Genomic DNA, 21,642 nt, shown 5'->3' with positions numbered 1-21,642 from the left:
TTTTCTAATTAATGTGAGTGTAGAAACAGGACTGTTTGTGCCAAAGGATGCGTTTAAAGCATTTGCTAGAGGGTCCGTGACTGACTTTAAGCATAGCACTGCAGTTTACAGCAGAAACATATTTCTATCAAGATGTATAAATATATTCAATTTAAAGTATACTAAAGACAGATCTATAAAATAATGAATTAAAAGTAGAAAGGGAATGTAGTTTGCCTACTCTCTATATATCACATTTTTACTTAACTACATATAAAAATGATGGCTACATCCACTCAAAGTTTTGTCACAACATTCTACTTTAGACAGAGAACAGGAGATTGTTTGGACATTGTTTATAAGGAACTCTATATTGGCACTGCTGAATCTCCACTAATATTGGCAAAAATAGTGGTTGGGTTTTTTTAGCATTTCAGTGGTATCATCTTATTGGACCTGATTCTTGAAGTCTACAAAGACCTTCATTGTAACAGTGGCTGGACATACTCTGTCTTGAGTGGTCTGTTTCTCCCTTTTTTTCTTCCCCCCAGTCTATTATAGAGTTGTAGAGGTGATGCCAGAGGTGGATGAGAAGGAGGAACCCTTTCTAAATCGAGTCAAGGCATCTTTGCTGATGATGCCTCTTGTGACCAGGATCTTGAGGAAGTTGTTCCGGAACTTCTGTCCTATGAAGGCATATATGATGGGGTTTATGCAGCTGTGAGCAAATCCCAGGATTTCAGTACCCGAAAGGGCTGCATCAATGCTGCGGTGGCGGCTGCAGCTTTCAGCAATAGCTGCCATCCTCATCAAGGTATCAGCAAGCAGAGAAATATTGTAGGGCAGCCAACAGACCAGGAAGACCAGCACCACAGCCAAGATGACTTTCATGGCCTTCTTTTTTTGACTGTTCTTGGTCTGGTAGAGTCTGTGTACCGTCACACCATAGCAGAAGAGCATGATGATCAAGGGAAGAATGAAGCCAAACGTTTGTGGCAGGATTCTCAGTTTCACCCTAATCTCAGATGTTTGATTCCATCCAATATTTTCATAACAAACCCATTTCATCTTCTCAGTTGGCACGAAAGCCTCATGGAAGATAATTACAGGAAGGGAGAGGAGGAAGGAGAGCAGCCAGATGCCAACGCAGACAAATCTGACCCAGCTCCTCTTCTGAGTGACTGCCCGAGTAGCATGAACTATTGCCAGGTAGCGATCCATGCTGATACAGGCCAGTAGGAGGATGCCGCTGTAGAAGTTGACTTCCTTCAGGAGTGACAGGATTTTGCACATGGGAGTGCCAAAGATCCATTCATGCACTCTATCTACAGCCCAGAACGGCAAGGTGAGTGCAAAGAGGAGATCAGCTATGGCAAGGTTCAGAAGATAAACATCTGTGGCAGAACGGTTTCCTTTGCTATAGGCAATCACCAGAACCACCACAGAGTTCCCCACCAGGCTCAGAAGGCATGTCAGGCCATAGATGAATGCCACTAGGTATTTGAACACAGGTGGCATAACATCGATTCCACACGGTGCTTTTGCTCCTACACTGTTAGGGTTGAAAGTGCCATAGTAGTCACTGTAATTAGCGTCTAAATCTAGGTCCGAAAGATCCAAATCAGAAAGCACAAATGTATTTGCCATCCTTGAGGTCTTGTTGTGGACCTGCATAGAGTTTAAGCCAAAACAGACACACAAACAAGTTCATTAAGATCAAGAGGTTATGTATCTGTTATACATGGATCAGATTTACCATTGTCATTTTCAAAATGCATCAAAAAGTTACAGCTCACCAGAAGCAAAACACACATGGCTCCATATTGGTATCTTAACCCCCACAATCACCTTGGAGTGGTCTAAATGTGCTCAAGCCATTGGTCTAAAATGTCGCATTTCTTTCACCATTGCCCTGGAAACCAGGCCTTCATCGGGCTATTGACATTCCTTCCTTTATCTCACTTCCCTTACTTCTCCTTTCTCCCAGGAAACTTCGAGGATAGCTGGTTTTACACTCTGGGGCTAACTCATGATAAACTTAGAATAACATCCTAGAGGGCCATTTGTGCCACTTTGACAGGGTTTCTTGTTTATGGCTTAGAGAGCATAAGGTTGTAGAATGCAGGCCCACAGGAACCTCACACAGAAATCAAACCTTTCCCTTCATTCATTCTATCTAAGAGGTTAAACGTAACTAAAAGTGAAACACTGAAACATTATTAAAATCAAAAATATACATCTTGCGTCTCTGATTCTTATGTCAGGAGGCTTACAGCATGCCTGCGAGGTAGTCCATTGTTAATATTGAATTCCCACAGTTCTCATGTTAAGGAGACATAGGATAACCAGCCTCATATACCCCAAATACGTAAGTCAGATTAATTCATGAAGGGGTTAATTGTCCAGTCTGTATGAATTGTGTATTGTTTTGTAATGATTTGTTGGGTCTCTGGACCGTAATAAAGATTGATGATGAATTGTCCAGTCAGACTTAGCTATGCCACTTCCCCTTACCTTGGGAGGAAATGGGCAATCAAGTCTTTGTTAGCCTTAGTCTACCTGTGAACTAAGCATGTAAGGAGGTTTGCAGCTCAGCCTCATGGCTTGCACCAACCTCTTGGTAAGGATTTAGGAAGTTTTATCACTTTGTAACTAAGCTACGTCTTACTGCCTGTGCAACTTTTCTGTTTGGTGTATGAAAAAGCACATGAATCTGACGTTTGGAGAGTTTGTTAGTACGTAAATCATTTTTTAACCTACCAAATGTTTGGTCTTTTCCTATGCTGGAGAAAGAGGGAGAATTTGGAAATATTTTTTTAAGAGGACATGTTGGAACTCACTTGGAAGAGCATACTTTAAAGGTCTAACAGCCTATATATATCCACCCTTCACTTTGTTGCATATTTTGTGACTTTAAATCTCTGCTGGGGACTATTTTGTGGGATGGGGTGGAAAATGGGGTGAAGAGGAAATGGCACGGAGTTTTCTGGGAAAGGCATTTAAGGAAAGGCACAAAGGAAAACTGCTGAGGGTGCAGCTTGGGGATAAGTAGTGTGGACTGGGAAAGGGTGTGGCCTGGGGGAAGTGTCAATGTCCAGAGAGACATTTGGCCCCAGCCTGAGGTGCCAAGATATATTCTAATATATTCTCTTAGGTATGAGAATATATACTTGGCTGCCTTTTCCAAAAAAATTGCATTGATTTGATGCAACTAACCAGGCTTCCTTCCATACAGAAGTGGAACTTTATGGCAACATAGATATGGTAGCTAGAGTCTAGAGAGATCCCAGCTATGCAGTTTGAATGCTGGGCCATTCATTCCCAATTCATTTGCAGCAAAGTGAGATGACGTTGCTTCAACCCTTTCTAGGATTTTTTTCTCGTCACGTTCCTTATCACAGAAATCAGATCTTTTTGAGAAGTTGGTTTTTGTGCAAGACCTCCCAATGAATCATAATGTGCAACTTGAATTTGCCAGTATGTAATTGAATCCTACCCAGAAATAACAACCAGTGGCGTAGCATGGGTTGTCAGCACCCGGGGCAAGGCAAGTAATTTGCGCCCCCTAACCCGTGGGTTTGCGCCCCCTAGCCCGTGGATTTGCGCCCCGTAACCCTAACCCCCAGATGTTGCACCCGGTGCGGCCGGCCCCCCCTGCACCCCCCACGCTACGCCACTGATAACAACCATCTTTCTACTGTGAGGACCACCTCACTTACCACACATTCCCTTTGCAATATGAACCTACCGGTGGTGGGGAAATTGATATCTGTGTACACCAGGGCAAGCCAACATAATGCTCTTCTTTGGGCTTTGACCTTTGACTCCATTTCTCATCAGCCCCAGCCAGCATGGCCAATGGTCAGAGATGATGGGTGTTGTAATCCAGCATTATCTACAGAGCACCACATTGGCTACATCTGGTATATACTGCATACCATCATATGTGAAAACAGATCAAGTGTTTATTTTTATGTGGTAACTTCGAAACCCCTGTCATAACCACTGCGAAACATACACACGTGCTATTTTGCTCTCTTCCAATGGAGAGGATATGTCTGTGTAGCAAAACTACATGTGTGAAGTTTCATCTTTATGGCAATGTGGGGAAATCTGTGCCAATAACTTGGTTGCTTTTGCTGTTCTTGCAATAGGAAGTGTGAGCACACCTCTTTCCCAAGATGCACAGCATGTTTGCTTTAGCAGGTCTGCCATGCAAGTCTCATTCCTGAGGTCTGCATTAATACCCAGTGTAGCTGAAAACTATGGGCTGCTTCATGCATAAATATTTTCCTGCACTGACCTCTGTTCTCTGATTTAATGCTGGGAAACAGCCAACACTGGAGAGATTACTTCTTTCAATAGATTATCAAAATCCAGGCTGTCTCATTTATGTGCAAAGAAAAGTCAACCTATAGTGACATTCCCCAATACAGAGGCATAGCAAGATAAGGTGGTACCCGGTGCGGAAAAAAATTGTCACCTCCCCCCCCCCCATCAATGACTCGGGGTAGGCTTAGGAGTCGCAGGCAGGCGGCGCACCAAATGTCACCCTGGGCGCGCCTCCCGCCCGCAACTCCCAAGCTTCCCCCTCAGCGATGACACCCAGGGCAGTTCACCCCCCACCCACCCTTCCTACGCCTCTGCCCCAATATTCTTATTTTTTGTATGATTTATAAATTAAGTTGTGGTTTTGAGTTCAATATAAATTTGGACATCTTGGTAGGAAACAGAAATTGTTTGGCTCGGGAGCTTCCACTGAAATAGCTTCCTGTTGTGATTAGATGCTTCTTTGGACTGACATTATAAACTCTCTTTCGCTCTGCTAGCTAGTCCAGTGGAATCCAGCACAATTGCTACATAGCCAGGCCCCACATGAGAGTTCAGTGTGCATCACTGAGTTTGAATGTTGCAAAGAGTTAATTGTGTGGAACGTTGCAATGCCTATCTCTGTAATATAATCACTAGAAAATTCATAAGGACACTCATGCAGAGGTGCAGCTGCTGTCTTTCTGACTTACGAAAAGCAAGGTATTGAGAGTGCTGTATGAGCAACAGCTGTAGTAAATAATTGTTGCAATTGCTGCTGATAATTCTATCTATATAACATCACCAGTTGCAGGATCCTTCTCTAAGCAGCCTTCCCCTCTCAGAAGTCATTCTGTATCAGTATCAGATCTGTGATCTCAATCTACCCCACATCAGAGACGTCTGATGTTCAGTATCAAGTGCATCACTTTGTATTCAAAATTATCCATTACTATATTATATTATATTATTATTATTATTATTATTATTATTATTATTATTATTATTGCCTTCCCTTCACAGTAAAGTCCCAGGGTGGGCTACAACAATTACAACACAACATTAATATTCAAATCCAGTATCACATAGTATTAGACATCTCTGTGTGTATTTTGTTTCCTATTATTATTTAAAATTGGAAATATTGTATGGTCAGTTGGAAGATAAACTATGATCAGTGCTGTGATATCACATGTAAAATGGGTTTTAGAATGGTATAATTTAATATGCTGTTCAAAATAATATTAAGTAAGATTTAAGTTTGCCAACTGGCATCGCAATACAAGACAGATACAGTCATTATGATGAACAGTGAGGATCACACCATCAAAATTCTACCGCTGCTTAACTTTTATTTTCTAGCCTGTTAGACATTTATGTAGAACTTTAGAACTCTGGAATACCAACTCTTGCCTATCAATGCATTGTTCCCAATATATTAATATATTGTCCTTATCATCATTCTTATCCTCAACCTCAATCCTATGCAGAGTTAGGCAGAGTCATCCACTTACCTGCCTGCTTTAGAGAATTGTCTTGAGAGCACAAAAAATGTGATGCTTAAAGTTCGTGTTTTCTAGGAGGAACTGGCCTTTGCAAAACTTCCCTCCAGAAAGCACACCAAGTCCTCCTTTCTATTACTTAAGAAGCTGGGTGAGGAATAGGCTGTGGAGGACTATAACAGGAAACAGCTCCAGCTGTGAGAAGTATACTAGTAGGTGACTCGCTCAATTCCTTCACTTTGATTACCCCAACATGATGCTGAACTTGGTTACTAGTTCACAGCTCCGTCCTTGCAGATCAGAGATCAAGCTGTTCAGTCTGATATAGTGCAGAAACTCATCTGCTCCTGTAGACAGTGCTTAGAAAATCTGTCTGCATGCACTGAAAAATTCTAATGCAATCTTTGGAAATACTGTGATGGACTTCCATAACCATAAAAAGCATGTCCTGTTTCAGATCTGCAGGAGAGGGAAAAGCATAATTTTAAGGACATTGTTGTTGTTTATGATAGAGTTCAGGGGCTGCAACTGGAGGACATGATAACTGAAGGGTGTAGGGTAAATTGAACCTCCCTCTCTTTGAAAATGATGACGTATGATTCAAATGACCCCCCCCCCATTTTTATCACTGAATGCATATACAGTAGAAGGAGATTTGTGAGATTCAATGATTTACCAATTTTGAACTGGAGTTGTTCTAAGTATATACAGTGGTACCTCAGGTTACATATGCTTCAGGTTACATACGCTTCAGGTTACATACGCTTCAGGTTACATACTCCGCTAACCCAGAAATAGTACTTCAGGTTAAGAACTTTGCTTCAGGATGAGAACAGAAATCGTGCTTGGGTGGCGCGGCGGCAGTGGGAGGCCCCATTAGCTAAAGTGGTGCTTCAGGTTAAGAACAGTTTCAGGTTAAGAACAGACCTCCGGAACGAATTAAGTACTTAACCCGAGGTACCACTGTAGTTATTGCTGTATTCTGTGCCAGAAGACAAGAGTAATTATTTCTGTGAGATGACATGTGAGTGACAAGCCTGAGTGAAGGCACTCACAGATTACCTGCTTGTTGCTTTCTTTTCTTCTTGATTTGTTTCTTGATTTGTTTGTGGGGAATTTAGATGATGTGTTTGCAGGGAAGTTAGATGACGTGTCAACACCAGTGGTTTCCCACATGTTCCAGGGCATCTCCCCATTACTTTCCTTAATTGCAAAAAATTGATATTTAGGGCAGAAGGTTTTTTGCTCAAGACCTCCCAATCAAGTATATTAGTCCATCCTGAATTTTGAAGTATGTGACTGAAACTCATCTCCAAATAGTCTGAAAGTTCTTTTAGTTTCCTTTGCTGAACCAACACAGCATCCATCAGTACACACAATTTCTGCCCACAAATCGTTCTCCGCATAAAGGGCTATGAAACAACATCAGAGCTGTAATCACTGACAGGAAGATGGAAAGCAATTTAAAGATTTCACCAAATAATATTTTGCCATCCTAGCTGCCTGACTGGCATGCAGGAAATACCATAATATGTGTCCCTTGATGCTCTCCTTACAACTCCCCAGCAGAGGGAACTATTGCTTGTCTATGAAGCAGAAAGTTTGGATGTTTTAGGGAAGCTACTTCAAATGTGAATGATTTCTGGCAATTTTTCGCTTGTGCAGGGATGTTGGGATTAGGTGATGCTCATCAAACAAAAAAAGGGACTTTTATTTTTTTATAATTTTTATTAAATTTTCTGTTTTACAATTTCAAATAAACATTTTACAAACTTTAAAATATCCAATGACTTCCCGTCTTCTCTTTCCATAGTTAATTTTGCATATCTTATACCCCTGCATATTTTACAATAACCATTCCAATCGGTTTTCCACTATTACATCCATCAAGAATTATTTACCCCGTTGAATTTATCTTAATGCTGCCAGTGTTTTCAGCTGTAAACAGTTATTTTCCATATACTCAATATATTCCATATTTTTCATATACTCAATATTTTCGATATTTTCCATATACTCAATATATTCAATATTTTCCATATACTCGACAAACATTTTCCACACATCTTTAAACACATATTCTTCTTGCTCTCTTATTCTATATGTTAAATCTGCAAGTTGTGCATATTCTGTCAACTTAAGTTGCCAATCCTCTTTAGTTGGAACCTCGCTCACTTTCCATTTTTGGGCTAACAAAACATGGGCCACAGTTGTTGTGTACATAAATAACCTCCTCTGACACCTGGGTATTTCAGTCTCTATATATTTTAGAATATATATAGAATATATATATTTAAGTTTTACATAAATAGAAAGGTCATGGATTGAGCTTTTTTGGGGGGTATTTGATAACCATTTGACCACATTGTTTACCATTTTTTAACTTAAAAAAACCTAATACTCTGTGTGTGCATATATTTGTGGGTATGACCACTGGTAAACAAAAGCTGATGCCATAATAAATATGTTAGCCTTTGGTGCCACAAGACTCTTGTGTTGTTTTTGCTACAAAGATTATACTTGATCTTTTCACACCTCACTGTCAGGCTGGCCTGCCAGCTTATGTGATTTCTGTTGCAATTGTGGCTCCTGGCCAAAAATGCACATATCCTCTGCGAATTCTGTTTCACAGTCACGCCCTTTACAGCAGCCTTTTTCAACCTAGTGCCCTCCAGATGTTTTGGACTACAAATCCCATCAGCCAACTGGCAGGGGCTGATGGGAGCTGTAGTCAAAAACATCTGGAAAGCACCTGCTTGGGAAAGACTGCTTCAGAAACATGGCTTCTGCCTGATCATGACTTCTGCTCCAGCTCCAGCTCTGCACTGTGTCCTATGAGTGGTGTTGCCCTAAATGCTAAGAAGTCAGGTGTAGAGCCTAGCTTCTCCATCACCTTTCTGCCTGGTGACCCTTGAAGACTGTACTACCATCATTCCCTGAGTTGATTTCCAAGGCAGAAAAGGCCTTGCTCCTTCATTTGGGGCCTGCCCACCTTGGCCATGCTTGACTTGCAAATAATGTTCTCAGGAGTTGTTCCCAAAAGCCTATTTCTGCTTTCATAAAGCTTGATTTGTTTTTCTGTGAATGTTTTCACACAGAGAGAGCAAATATTGTCCTTCTGGCCCCTCCTGTTAGCTTTGGGGGTGTCTCTCGCGTTTTAGATACATTGGTAACTGAAGTCCTGCTGACAGGTAGAACCACATAATTGTTTTAACAGGGATCATAAAGACTCTCGGCTCATATAACAATGTCTCATAAAATGCAAATCACTGAGATGGGAAAGGCTGATCTTATCCACCACTAAATAGCACACTACCCTCACCCCCTGGGCAAGGGAAGATACGCAGATGGAGTTCAGCAGGTCAAAAAGGAAGCTTCCTACATACTACAGACGCTGTATTTCCTGACCTATAACAGAAGCTTCTCCCCATAAAAAGTTGGGTGACTTGAAATGTAGTTGGCTTCAAATGTTTCAAGTTAGGTCATTCATGAACCACATTTTCAGTAATGAACAATCCTTATGAAGGAACAGGTTTGTTTGTGCAATGGGATGCATTTAAAGCAGTTGCTAAGGGGTCAGTTGCTGACTTGATCATAGCTCTGCAATCAAGATTACAGCAAAATCATATTTCTATGATGGCCACATTCAATTTAAAATATACAAAAGGCAGTTTTACAAAATAAGGAATTAAAGGTAGAGAGGGGATTAAGTTTCCTTGCTCTGTGTATTTTATTTTTAGTTAAGCTCATATAGAAATGATAGCTACATCCAGTCAAAATTTTATCACAGGGTTCTATTTTGGACAGAATGGCTTTAGCAGAACAAGAGATGGTTTGGATTGTTTATAAGAAACTATATATAATATGCATGGCACAGAAGAGCATGATGACCAAAGGAAGAATGAAGCCAAACATTTGTGGCAGGATTCTGTTTCACCCTCATTTCAGATGTTTGATTCCATCCCATTTTTTCTTCCCCCCAGCCTATTACAGAGAGGTAGATGAGAAGGAGGAACCCTTTCTAAATTGAGTCAAGGCTTCTTTGCTGATGATGCCTCTTGTGACCAGGATCTTGAGGAAGTTGTTCCGGAACTTCTGCCCTATGGAGGCATATATGATGGGGTTTATGCAGCTATGAGCAAATCCCAGAATTTCAGTACCCGAAAGGGCTGCATCAATGCTGTTGCGAAGGTCACAGGTTTCACCAATAGCTCCAGACCTCATTAACAGACCAGGAAGACCAGCACCACAGCCAAGATGACTTTCATGGCCTTCTTTCTTTGACTGTTATTAGTCTGGTAGAGTCTGTGTACCGTCACACCATAGCAGAAGAGCATGATGATCAAGGGAAGAATGAAGCCAAACGTTTGTGGCAGGATTCTCAGTTTCACCCTAATGCCAGATATTTGATTCCATCCAATATTTTCATGACAAACCCATTTCATCTCCTCGGTTGGCAAGAAAGCCTCATGGAAGATAATTACAGGAAGGGAGAGGAGGAAGGAGAGCAGCCAGATGCCAACGCAGACAAATCTGACCCAGCTCCTCTTCTGAGTGACTGCCCGAGTAGCATGAACTATTGCCAGGTAGCGATCCATGCTGATACAGGCCAGCAGGAGGATGCCGCTGTAGAAGTTGACTTCCTTCAGGAGTGACAGGATTTTGCACATGGGAGTGCCAAAGATCCATTCATGCGCTCTATCTACAGCCCAGAATGGCAAGGTGAGTGCAAAGAGGAGATCAGCAATGGCGAGATTCAGAAGATACACATCTGTGGCAGAACGGTTTCCTTTGTTGTAGGCAATCACCAGAACCACCAGGGAGTTCCCCACCAGGCTCAGAAGGCATGAGAGACCGTAGATGAATGCCATTAGGTACTTGAAAACATCTGGTGTAACATTAATTCTGCAAGGTGCTGCTGCTGCTATACTGTTAGGGTCAAGGGTACCGTAGTAGTCACTGTAATTAGCATCTAGATAATAGTCCAGAAAATCCAGATCAGGAATCAGAACTGTATTTGCCATTATTGAGGTCTTGCTCTGGGCCTGTGTAGAGTATGAAACCAAAACAGACACATGAACAAGTTCATTAAGATCAGTGGGATACATATCTGTTATATATGGGCCCAACCTAAGTTTAACCATTCTCAAAATGCTTGAGCATTTTAAAAAGTTAAAAATGCTGCACCTTAAATCCTGCATATCAGTCAATGTTACACAAGAACCAAACAGTTGAGCTAAAAGGAACCTGGCACTCATCTAACAATTCCATTTTGTGCTCCCATTCAAAACCTGTTGCTAAACGAAGTAGCCCTTGAAATCCAGATTATATTGTGCTGCATGCAGAAAACTCTGCCACAAGTGACAAGAGTTTGCTTTGGGGCAGGAGTGGAATTGTCTTCAGACTGATTCAAGGAGAGCCAAAACAGACACATGGACAAGGCTACGTATCTGTAATATATGGATAGAATCTAAGTTTAACAATTCTCAAAATGCTCGAGCATTTTTTAAAAGTTGAAACTTCAGCATCTTAAATCCTGATGTTGGAAGCATAACAAGTAATGTTATGCGATAACCAAACAATGGATCTGAAAAGAACCTGACACTCATATAACAATTCCATTCCCTGCTACCATGCAAAACCTATTGCTAAATAAAGTAGCCCTTTGAATCCATATAATACTGTGCAATGTGCAGGGAATCCTGCCAAAGGTAACCGAAAGAGTTATCAATTTTGGGGGCAAAGTGGTGGTGGAATAGTTTCTGGACTGATTCAGTGAGAGGTTACTGAATAAAAACATCTACTTAGGAATCTGGTGCCATTGGCTCAGCAGACACATTTATTCAGAATACCACAGAGAAAAGAAGATGGATATAGCTCGGAAGAAAGCAATAAATAAAATATAGTTGATGACATTGGAGAGGATTTTTCCCCCCCGAACTGGGAGGATAGAGGCACACAATTTGGATAATTTCTACTGGCTTTGAAAGTATTTGAACAAGCATGTCAGAAACAATTTGGCTATTGATGGCAATCCCATGTGCACTTTCCTGGGAGTAAGACCCATGTAACAAAGTGGGTGTTATTTCCAAGTAAATATGTATAGTATTGCAGTGTGGACTTGTCCCATGAAAAAACACCCTGAAAATCTAAAGGAGATTCATTGATTACTTCCTTCTACTGCTCTTATGCTGTTGACCTCATGGTATGAGGAAAAGCAACCCATCAAGATCATGTATTCATTAACTCAGATCAGAGTCCTATGTCAATGTTGAACGAAAATTAAACAGTCTCTGTTGTGATGTTTTGAAACTTTAGATTAAATTAAATTTATTTCTTTTTTTATTTGCACTGCTCTAACACTGTATAATCTTAATTGGTTTGCCAAGCCTATCATCATTATCTTAACAAACTGTCAAGGAATTCTGGTTTGATCTAGTTCCGCTCCTTCTGGGTTATTACTGAATTTAATTTCTAGACCAAAAGCTTACCAGTAACACTGTTTGGGAAACCTGCAATTTATAAACAAGTGTTGCATTTGAAGAGAATTTAGTAAGAAGAAAAATAAACTGCCACATTGACAGTAAGGTTATGAACGTGCGCACACCAAACATTTTAAGCACATCCCCCACCTGAAAGGCTGGTTTGACCACTTCAGCAGACAGACTCCAATCTTACAAATTTAAAACCATGGGCACCTGACTCCCAATCCTATAATATCACCCTCTTCATAGGCAAAGACATATTTATCAGTGATTACCACCCTCATTATTAACATATTCTAGGATGTGTCTACAGGAGAGCAGCCACTATCCCTCCATTTCAACAAACTTCAAGAATTGCTCTTCCCACCCCAATAATATTTTTTTAGCTCTTCTCTGTCCAGGCACCTGCCATTCAAGTTTCAGCCAAAGCCACCAGTCCCACAAGCAATTGTTTTTTTAAAAAATAAAAATAAAAATAAAAGCCTTTCACTCTCTCTAAGTATCCACCCTCTCATTTCAACAGAACCCTCACAAAATTACCCCATCCCCCGTTATCATTATTAACACACATGTATTTTGATATAAGCAGGTGGTGCTCAGTGTTAGTCCCATTCAAATGATTAACTTAGGTTCATTAAGTTCAATGGTTTACTCTGAGTAGGACGTAGCTGAATTCAATGCAGCATGCATAGCAGAGGTGGGGAAATCTCGTTTAGTCCAAGAGCCATCATCCATTCTGGACAAGTTTCCAAGGTTCAAGTGGGCATGAATTTTAGTTTCATTATAGCATTTTTAAATATACAGCTTGAAACTAAAATGCAAAACCCACCCACCCCCAAAAAACCTGTGAGAGGGCATTTTCTCTCTGCAGCTTCATATTTAAATCAAAGAACAAGCACACAGAGAGCATTTTTAAATTTACAACCCCAAAATCAAATCAAAGGAGAACTATATAGGTTGCAATTTCAGCACATGCCTCCAGAATTGGGAAAAGTATTATTTTCTGCTTCCTGCACCCTGGTTTTACAACAAAAGCAAGCAAGAAAAGGGGTTTTGCCTTCTTACCTCGGTCACAGAAACTTGTGTGAAGAGCTCTTCCCCTGTCCTCTGCCCTGCACTCAAAAAACAAAAGTAAAACAGATCCTCTTTCACCCTCACACAGAAGGCAGGCTAAACAGAGAAAATGGACAGAAGGTTCTCACTCATCAGGTATTGTAGGTGACAGGAGGGGGAAATAGGCCATGGCCCCAGCTATTATGGCTAATAATCAGGGATGATGGGAGATGTAATATACAACATCTGAAGGGCATCATGTTGGCTACACTTGTGCAAGGGACAAAGACTGTGGATGCTGGGAAGTGGTCCACCAAATGCCTCTGGAAAGACCACAATCAAGCAGGGATGAAGGCAACAGTACATCTCCCATGTTGCCTCCATATGTCCTTTGCAGGAGCACCTTGCTGACTATTGTTGGAAAGTAGGGTCCTGGGTGATTTTTTGGTCCGATACAGCAGGGCTCTTCTTAAGGAAGTCCTATTGATTTAAATAAGACTTACTCCCAAGGAAATAAGTATGTGTGCATAGAACTGCAGCATCAGCTCCCCCTCTGCCATAGTCTGAATATTTTCACATTTGTTCTAGTGTACAATAAAAATGTAAAATGCACCCAGAATATTGGAAAAGACATTCCAATGGATGTTTAGGGAAAGCTTTGGTCAATTGCACATAAGATTTCTCTAAATATGGGTATAAGAGAGGATTGTTACCAAATCATACCTAGATGGTATATTAGGTAAAGGTAAAGGGACCCCTGACCATTGGGTCCAGTCGCGGACAACTCTGGGGTTGCGGCGCTCATCTCGCTTTATTGGCCAAGGGAGCCGGCGTACAGCTTCCGGGTCATGTGGCCAGCATGACTAAGCCGCTTCTGGCGAACTAGAGCAACGCACGGAAACGCCGTTTACCTTCCTGCTGGAACCACTGACCTGATCGGCAAGCCTAGGCTCTGTGGTTTAACCCACAGCGCCACCCATGTCCCTTAGATGGTATATTACCCCTGCAAAAATACATGAAATAAACAGAAGCTACCAAGCCACATGCCAGAAATGAGGGTCAGTGTGGTGTAATGGTTAGAATGGTACGACGCAGACCTCAGAGAGCAAGGTTCAAATCCCTACTCAGCCATAAAGCTTGCTTATTTGGAAGGTTCTGTGAAGAAAGATCATGTGGAGTTGGCTTCCTACTGATTGGCAGCAACAATAATGTTATATGCTGTTATATGCACAGAGTGGTATGATAGAATTTGGGGTTATGTTTTGATGCCAAAGTTAGCATCCTTTGTTAGATCTAGAGAACAAAATCAAAGACAGAATTATTTTTTGTCAGTGTGGAATACCTTTATTCAACATTGTAGGAGATATGGATTACAAGTAACTTTTTGAGAAGACCCTTGAGAAGTGCTATGAAATGGGTTTTCGGCCAAGCCTTGCCCTTGACTTGTATCGTGCACTAAAGTGGAAAGATCACAGCATGTCCCGTCCCCCCCACTATAAGTAGGGTGGAGCCATCAATTTGTTTAAGGATTATACCAGTTAAAAGAACCACAAAGGCGGAAGCTGCTACTGGGAAAGATGATGTTTTTTGCCCTCATATGTTCTGCAAATTTTCCGGCTAGGAGTCTTTCATGGTGACTACCCATCTATCTGAATTTTCCCATGGAGACCAATCCCACCCACTCCCAGATTACCAAATCAGTCAGCAAATTGCTAAAACTATAGTTTTAAAAACTACCTGCTCTGGAAGCTGAATGTTTACATGATAGAGGAGGAAACTCTTAACCACAAGGGTTTGATACGATGAAGCTGTTGATGGCTTTTGGCTCCAGCTTCTGTGGAACGTGTTCCAATACAATAATGACCAGGAAGCAAAGATCCGGTAACATATGCTAAATTCATTAAGGCTTTTGAATCTGAAAGGTTCTTTTTTAAAGAATACTTCCACACCCATTCTCATCACACATTTGGCCAAAGAGGTGGGCTGATCTAGATGTTTTTGAAAGTTAATGGCACAACTCTATGCATATTGACTGAGAAGTAAGCCCTAGTGTATTCAATGGGGCATACTCCCTGGTGTGTTTAGGAACATAGCCCACCATCAAAATTGAGTGCTTCTTGAACTGTCAGATGAAATGGGAAGGAAACAGCAAGAAACCACTGCTTTCCCACTATTTGTTAAGGAAGCAAAGCTGACAAACAATTTTGCTTTAGAAGGGAAGACTTGCAGGTGGGGGTAGAGATTTGTGAACCTGTCAGTTTCAGTTTCTTTCCATTTCCTCGTTTTTCCAATCTTTGGTTTGCCAAATTTCCACATCAGTTTGTAATGTTTTTGTTTTTTTAAAAGACCTGATGAAAATTCATCAGCATCATAGTGTGCATCTGGATGTACTGCTAATAGACACATCTTTGCAGAATTTCCCACAATCTAATGCATTTTTGTATGCTATCTTCACTAATATTTGCATTATTATGCATACTTTCCCATAATATATGCATTTTTGTACATGTTAGTCAGTTTACTTGGCTAGATAACTGCATAGCAAAATATGGATAATTTTGAAATTCAGAGGGTGGCCATGTTTCAGTTATAGCCCATCTAAGGGCCTCTTCAAGCTTTTTTAACCATTTCCACCACTATTTTCAGTTGTTTGTGTGAGGAGCAAAGGAAGCATCATGTGCACACTGAGGTTATGGTACTGTTGTCATTACCTTTGCTTCCTTGGTCCTTCTCTGCCACAAAGAGGCAGAAATTAAGTGTGAAAACCTCACCCTAGGCTGGGCTATAACTAAGACACCACCCCTTCTTCCACTTAGGCAGGTGAAGGAAACAGACTTTGAGGCTTGTTTTCTGCTCAAGTACAAGTTGGGAACTTTGTTGAAAAAAATGATAAATAAAATGACTGGACTGTTTCACACACTATGTACTATGTACTATGTACAGTTTAAAACATGTACATAGTATGTGTTGAGAACTGTCATGTTTGTTTTACATACAAATCTCCACTCACTCCTCTGTTCTGCTCCACCCAATCCTCCTCATTGTAAATATTTGTAGTTCTAAATAGCAAGTTGCCATTAGATTAATTGGTGTGACCAGAGAATAGCACACAGTAGAGAGACAAGGACAACCACAAGTCCTTGCAAAATTACACACAGTCCTTGCGTTAGACATCTTAAAGAAAACGTTCCTTTTAAAGCATGGTTGGCAAACTTTTTCTGGCCCATTGATTATCAGCCGCTGGAACCCTGTGATTGGTATGAATGTAACTTTACACATAGGTGTGTGTGCGCGCGCGTGCTTGCACACACATACAACACACATACACACAAATACAGACTTACTACACTCAACATCCTGCATATATAGCACACAAATCACATGTGCAGCCACACATCTAAGTGCACATGCCAGTCGGTGCACCTCTCTCTCACACACACTCTGGCGGAAAGTTAGTTCTCTCAAATGGTTTTTTTATTATTATTCACAGAAGTATCTGGACAGAGGATATGGTAACATTTCCACCCCTCCCCATTCCAGTAGCTGTGCTGGTGGTTGAAACACCACCTTTTATTCTTCACAAGCAGAGAGGTTTTATCCCCCCATCTCAGTGCCGAACATCCAAGCAGTGATTGGTTGATAAAGCACACTCTGCCCACTGTTTAGAGAACACTCTCAAAAAAGCAAATAGAGCACCTTACCTCCCCATCTCAGCCCTGAATACCACAGCACTGAGATCAGGCAATAACACCCAGGGGGTGACAGGCTACTTCCCGTAGCTTTACAGGCCGGATGCAACCTGAAGCTTAGCCACCCTTGCCTTTCAATGTCACTTAGTGTGGCTCTGTTAGGTCTGTAGTCCTATGCATAGATGAAAAATGCTCCATGAAGCAGGCCTCTGGGCAGAGGTTATTTCGAAACAGCTATGGATGTGGAGGGGATGTTTGGCTTTGCCAGGGCTTGTTGACACAAGAAGTAAAATTTAAAATCCAACCTACTCCACCCCACCCAATCCTCATTGTAAATAACTGTGGGTTTTCATTGTCAATTGCCAAGAAGAGTTATTTATTGCAAGTTGTGTAATAAAAAGAAAAGGTAGAACAGTGTTCTTATTGTGGACAGCCATTACTACGTGAGGGAAAAGGGGCTCCACCTATTTGCTTACTAGGGAGTGTGTGTTTGCTGGAGGGACGGGGCCCAGATTTACTCTTCCTTGTGAACTCTGATTTCTGATGGGTAGAGAAATACACCCAAAATGCATAGTAAAACAAGTGAGTACTTTATTATTCTTTTCATTTTTTAATTATTTTAATTTTACTGCAAATTCATGAGGAATGGGGAGAAGGGGAGGAAGGGAACTAGCTAAAAAACAAGGGGGGAAAACACCTGTCAGCTCACATTAACAATACAATAACCATCACTACATCCATTTTAATTTACAGATTTAAAAGACGATTAGACATATTCGCAGAGGATAAAGCTACCAGTGGCTACCAGCAATGATGGCTATGCTCTGCCTCCATATAGTTGGAGGAAGTAATGCTTCTGAATGAGAACCGCAGGAGTGGAGAGAGCTCTTGGGTTCAGGTTTTGCTTGCAGGTTTCCCACAGAAAGATCCAGTAGCAGACTCTTCTTATGTTCTTACACATAAAGCTCCGTAAATGCCATCCAAATGTTCAATGGTATCTAAGTAAGGCGAGCATTTATTAAACGTGTGCTTAAATGCAGCTAGGAGGTTAAAGACTTCAGCCCCTTGTATAATAGATGAGTTTGGAGTGCAATAGTTTTACTTTAACAACCCTCCCAACATCCTGCACAAGAGCTGTATTACATTTTAAAGTTGGTAGTGAGTAGCAAGACTCACATGCAGGTATGGAGATTAGCAACCCAGCACTCATTGGCACTATAGTGCCCACAAATATCTTCCTCGATGATTCCTGAGGTCATCTCGGTGCCCACAAACACAAGGTTGGTGACCCTCATGCATAGGATTCTTTTCTCTCTTTTTTAGATCATTTCTGTACAATTTTACTTTACCCCAAAACCTATTAAAGCATTTTCAGTCTATCTTAAAAAATAAAGTTAAACACTACAATGTATTCTGAATTAAAATGTATAAGGAGAAACAAACCCCAAACACAACAAAGATCTGCATTTAGGGCAGTTAACAGAAAAAGTAATTATTCCTACACCCAAAATTTGCAAATAAAAATCAAATACAAAAAGACAGTAAACTTTTTTAAAATTAGGGTTCAATTTTCCCCCTCTAGCTATGCTCCCGTGTCTTTAAGAACTATATGACAGGCAGAGATTCAATATGGAAAACGCTCTGAATTTCTGTCTGCTAGGCTGCTGTCAAAGGTGCAGGACTGGGAAAATCAGGTGGCAATTTAATTCTGTTTGGCACCACTGCTTTCCAGCAATGCCTCCCCCTCTGTGGAAATAGCAGAGCTGAGCAGTACAGTTGTTGACAGCACGCAAGAGTGAATGTTACTGGGCTTATCTACATAGTTATCATGTTGCACAATGGGGAAAATGGAAGTATATGGGGGGCAGTGCCAGATTTATGTATAGGCTAAGTAGGCTGAAGCCTAGGGCCTCTAAATCTAGGGGGCCTCGCCAGCCCTCCCACTCCTCAGCGGGCAGTCTCTCCTCTCCGGAGAGGAGAGCAACTATTAGACTCAGGGCTAGCCAGTGCAGTCCAATTTGAAGCGGTGGGACGCAACTTGATTTTTTAAATTTATTTTTTGTAGGGCCCCAGTTCACAGCCAAAGTCTGCAAAATCTTATAAATAAAATCCATCCGGATTGCCCTGGTGCAGGGGCCCCCTTAAGAGAAGCCCGTGGAGCCCAATTTGGCCCAATTGCCTTAAGGTCAGCCCTGTTGATACTGTGCAGGGGTTGGACTGACAAGCCCTGCACCTTCTAGGTCCCGGGTGTCACCATTCAGAGTACAGTGGTGCCCCGCAAGACGAATGCCTCGCAAGACGGAAAACACGCTAGACGAAAGAGTTTTCCGTTTTGGAGGTGCTTCGCAAAACGAATTTCCTATGGGCTTGCTTCACAAGACGACAATGTCTTGCGAGTTCCTGCTGGTTTTTTTCCCTCCCCCCCTTTTCTAAGCCGCTAAACCGCTTATCAGCTGATCCGATCAGCAGATAAGCCGCTAATCCGCTAATCCGTCAATGGGCTTGCTTCGCAAGATGAAAAAACCGCTAGACGAAGAGAATCACAGAACAGATTCTTTTCGTCTTGCGAGGCACCACTGTACAGACTCAAGGACTTGTTATGGAAATAAGGGGGGGGCACTTATTGGAAATCAGTTTTGTCACCTCTTCCTGCCCCCAAACCCTGAGATATCGAGCCCAGCCACCTTTTATTCACAGTCGCATAAGCACTACACTACAGCATGGCCATAAACTTGTACGTTCAACCGCTGAAATATACACCCAATATGTAGCAATCGAGATTTATGTTACTACTTTATGAATGAACTTTGTGTTTTATGAATGGACTCTGTATTTTTTGAATTACCCAAGAACCACCAATAAGGAGCTCTAGAATCTGACAGCTAACCAATTGGGTACTACCAAACAGCGCCCCCTATTGCTGAAAGCAGGTAACCAGCTGGGAATGCTTCAGCTCAGCCTTTGCACTGTGGACTGAACACCCCCTGCTGTGGAGATAATAGAGAAAGCTCATAAATTGTATCCCTTCTGGCATCCTGGCCAACTCAATTACACTGGTGTAAACACTGGTGCACCAGAAGCACAGAATAGCAGCAAATAAAATCCGCTCATACGTCAGCAACTGATAAGACTTGTCAACCAGTTCTTCCAAATCTTCCTAATTTATAAAGCTCCAAAATACAGACCAAAAGAGACCAGGTCTGGGAAGAGTGAGGCATACAATGGGCACCACCAGTGAAAAGGCCCTGCTCCATGTAACTCCTGCCCTGTCGTTTGATAGACTGCCCACTTGCTCTCCTTCTTGACATGGAATGCTCTCTATTGGAGTCTCCAGGTCCAGTACAAAGACCATAAGAAGGGAGAGCAGGGACCTTGAAGCTCCCAACAGCTGTTAAGCAAGCAAGCAAGCAAGCACAGAGGTCACCTTCATCACAGTCAGGATGCCTATGTCCTGGCCAGGCCTGCACCCAATCTTGTTTTTGTACAATCTTGTTTGTCCTCAGTAACCAAAATTATATTATCAAGATATACAAGCAGAAAAGTTGTTTTCCTTCATTTGAAAGGAATCGTACAAAATGAACTGGCACTAATAAAGAAAAGTTCCAGGGTGGCAACAGAAAGCAAACTAAAAATGCTTTTGCAGTTCATCAAAACTATCGTGTGCTGCCTCCCAAAATAACATCAAGTTATAGGAAAACTGGTGCTAGTAACAGTAATCCTTCTGGTTGGTTAATTGGTTTGGCAACTTCCATGCACATGATGTGTGATGGTAATTATTTCTTCCAAGAGTTAAATAACTGATCAGAGGCAGCTGCAGGAGAGCTATGAGATTCAGGTGAGAGTCAGGTGCCTTGTCAATCACAGCAGGTATATAAGAGGACAACCAGCCTGCCCAGGCCTGCGGGAGGGGACTTTTTTGCATCTGGATTTTTAACTTTTGCAATAAACCTCATTGCAATTTGGATCCTTTAAAAAATATTTTCAACACGTGTTTATCTTGTCCTAATTGCCGTGTTTTATCACGGATGCATCTGTAGCACTGGGATATTTTAGGAGGCAGCACGCGATATAAATTTAACAAATAAAAAAATCACATGGCTATCTCAACAAGAAGAACCCCGTGAGGCAGGTTAGGCAATGACTGGCCTAAGCTCATCCAGGGCGCTCCAGGGCTGAATGGGGATTCGAATGGGGTCTGCCAAGAGTATTGACACTTTAACCAAGACACCCCTCTGGATGCCTGAGCTACCCAGCAGACGCGTGGCTGGACGCAGCAGAACTGTCAGCAGGAGGCGGCGGCACACGCTTTCCGAGGTCACGCACGCGGTCGGCGAGAAAGGACCATCTGGCGGCACGCGCGAAGCTACAGCGGGGCGAGGGGGGGGGCCTCCGGGACGGCAACCGTCAATCATCATCAGCAGGCCCGACACCAAGCAGCACGCGCGCGCAGCCCACCGGAGACATGAATAGCACGAAGGGGAGGACCACACTAAGCAGCCACTACGTAGCTTCCAGAGCGAGGCTCCGGCGGGGGTCACTTGAAAGGGCGCATGCGCCCTTTCCTTCCTCCTGTTCGTCTTCCTCGCCCCCCCCCCCCGTTCACAGCCCGGCCCTTCCCACGCCCGG

General features: G+C 42.1%; 1 protein-coding gene across 3 annotated transcripts; it reads right to left on the bottom strand.

The window, feature by feature from the left end:
- Positions 1–275: 275 nt before the first annotated feature.
- Positions 276–21,546, bottom strand: LOC309541100 (C-X-C chemokine receptor type 1-like). Of its 3 annotated transcripts, none has more exons than XM_082238509.1 (3): positions 21,266–21,546; positions 13,340–13,444; positions 276–1,647 (listed from the first exon to the last, which is right to left on the bottom strand). In XM_082238509.1, the coding sequence occupies exon 3, from the start codon at positions 1,624–1,626 to the stop codon at positions 535–537; it is 1,092 nt and encodes a 363-aa protein (XP_082094635.1). In that variant the 5' UTR covers positions 1,627–1,647; positions 13,340–13,444; positions 21,266–21,546; the 3' UTR covers positions 276–534. The 3 variants fall into 3 exon arrangements, with proteins under 3 accessions (XP_082094635.1, XP_082094633.1, XP_082094634.1); XM_082238507.1 differs by lacking the exon at positions 21,266–21,546 and adding an exon at positions 18,193–18,980 and having other exon boundaries at positions 13,340–13,391; XM_082238508.1 differs by lacking the exon at positions 21,266–21,546 and adding an exon at positions 18,193–18,980 and having other exon boundaries at positions 13,340–13,386.
- Positions 21,547–21,642: the final 96 nt, after the last annotated feature.

This window comes from Podarcis vaucheri (assembly GCF_965113315.1).
Source record: "Podarcis vaucheri genome assembly, chromosome: 1".
In the NCBI taxonomy this organism is placed as follows: domain Eukaryota; kingdom Metazoa; phylum Chordata; class Lepidosauria; order Squamata; family Lacertidae; genus Podarcis; species Podarcis vaucheri.
Note: the sequence above shows the minus strand (reverse complement) of the source record. Positions and strands in the feature narration are given on the sequence as shown.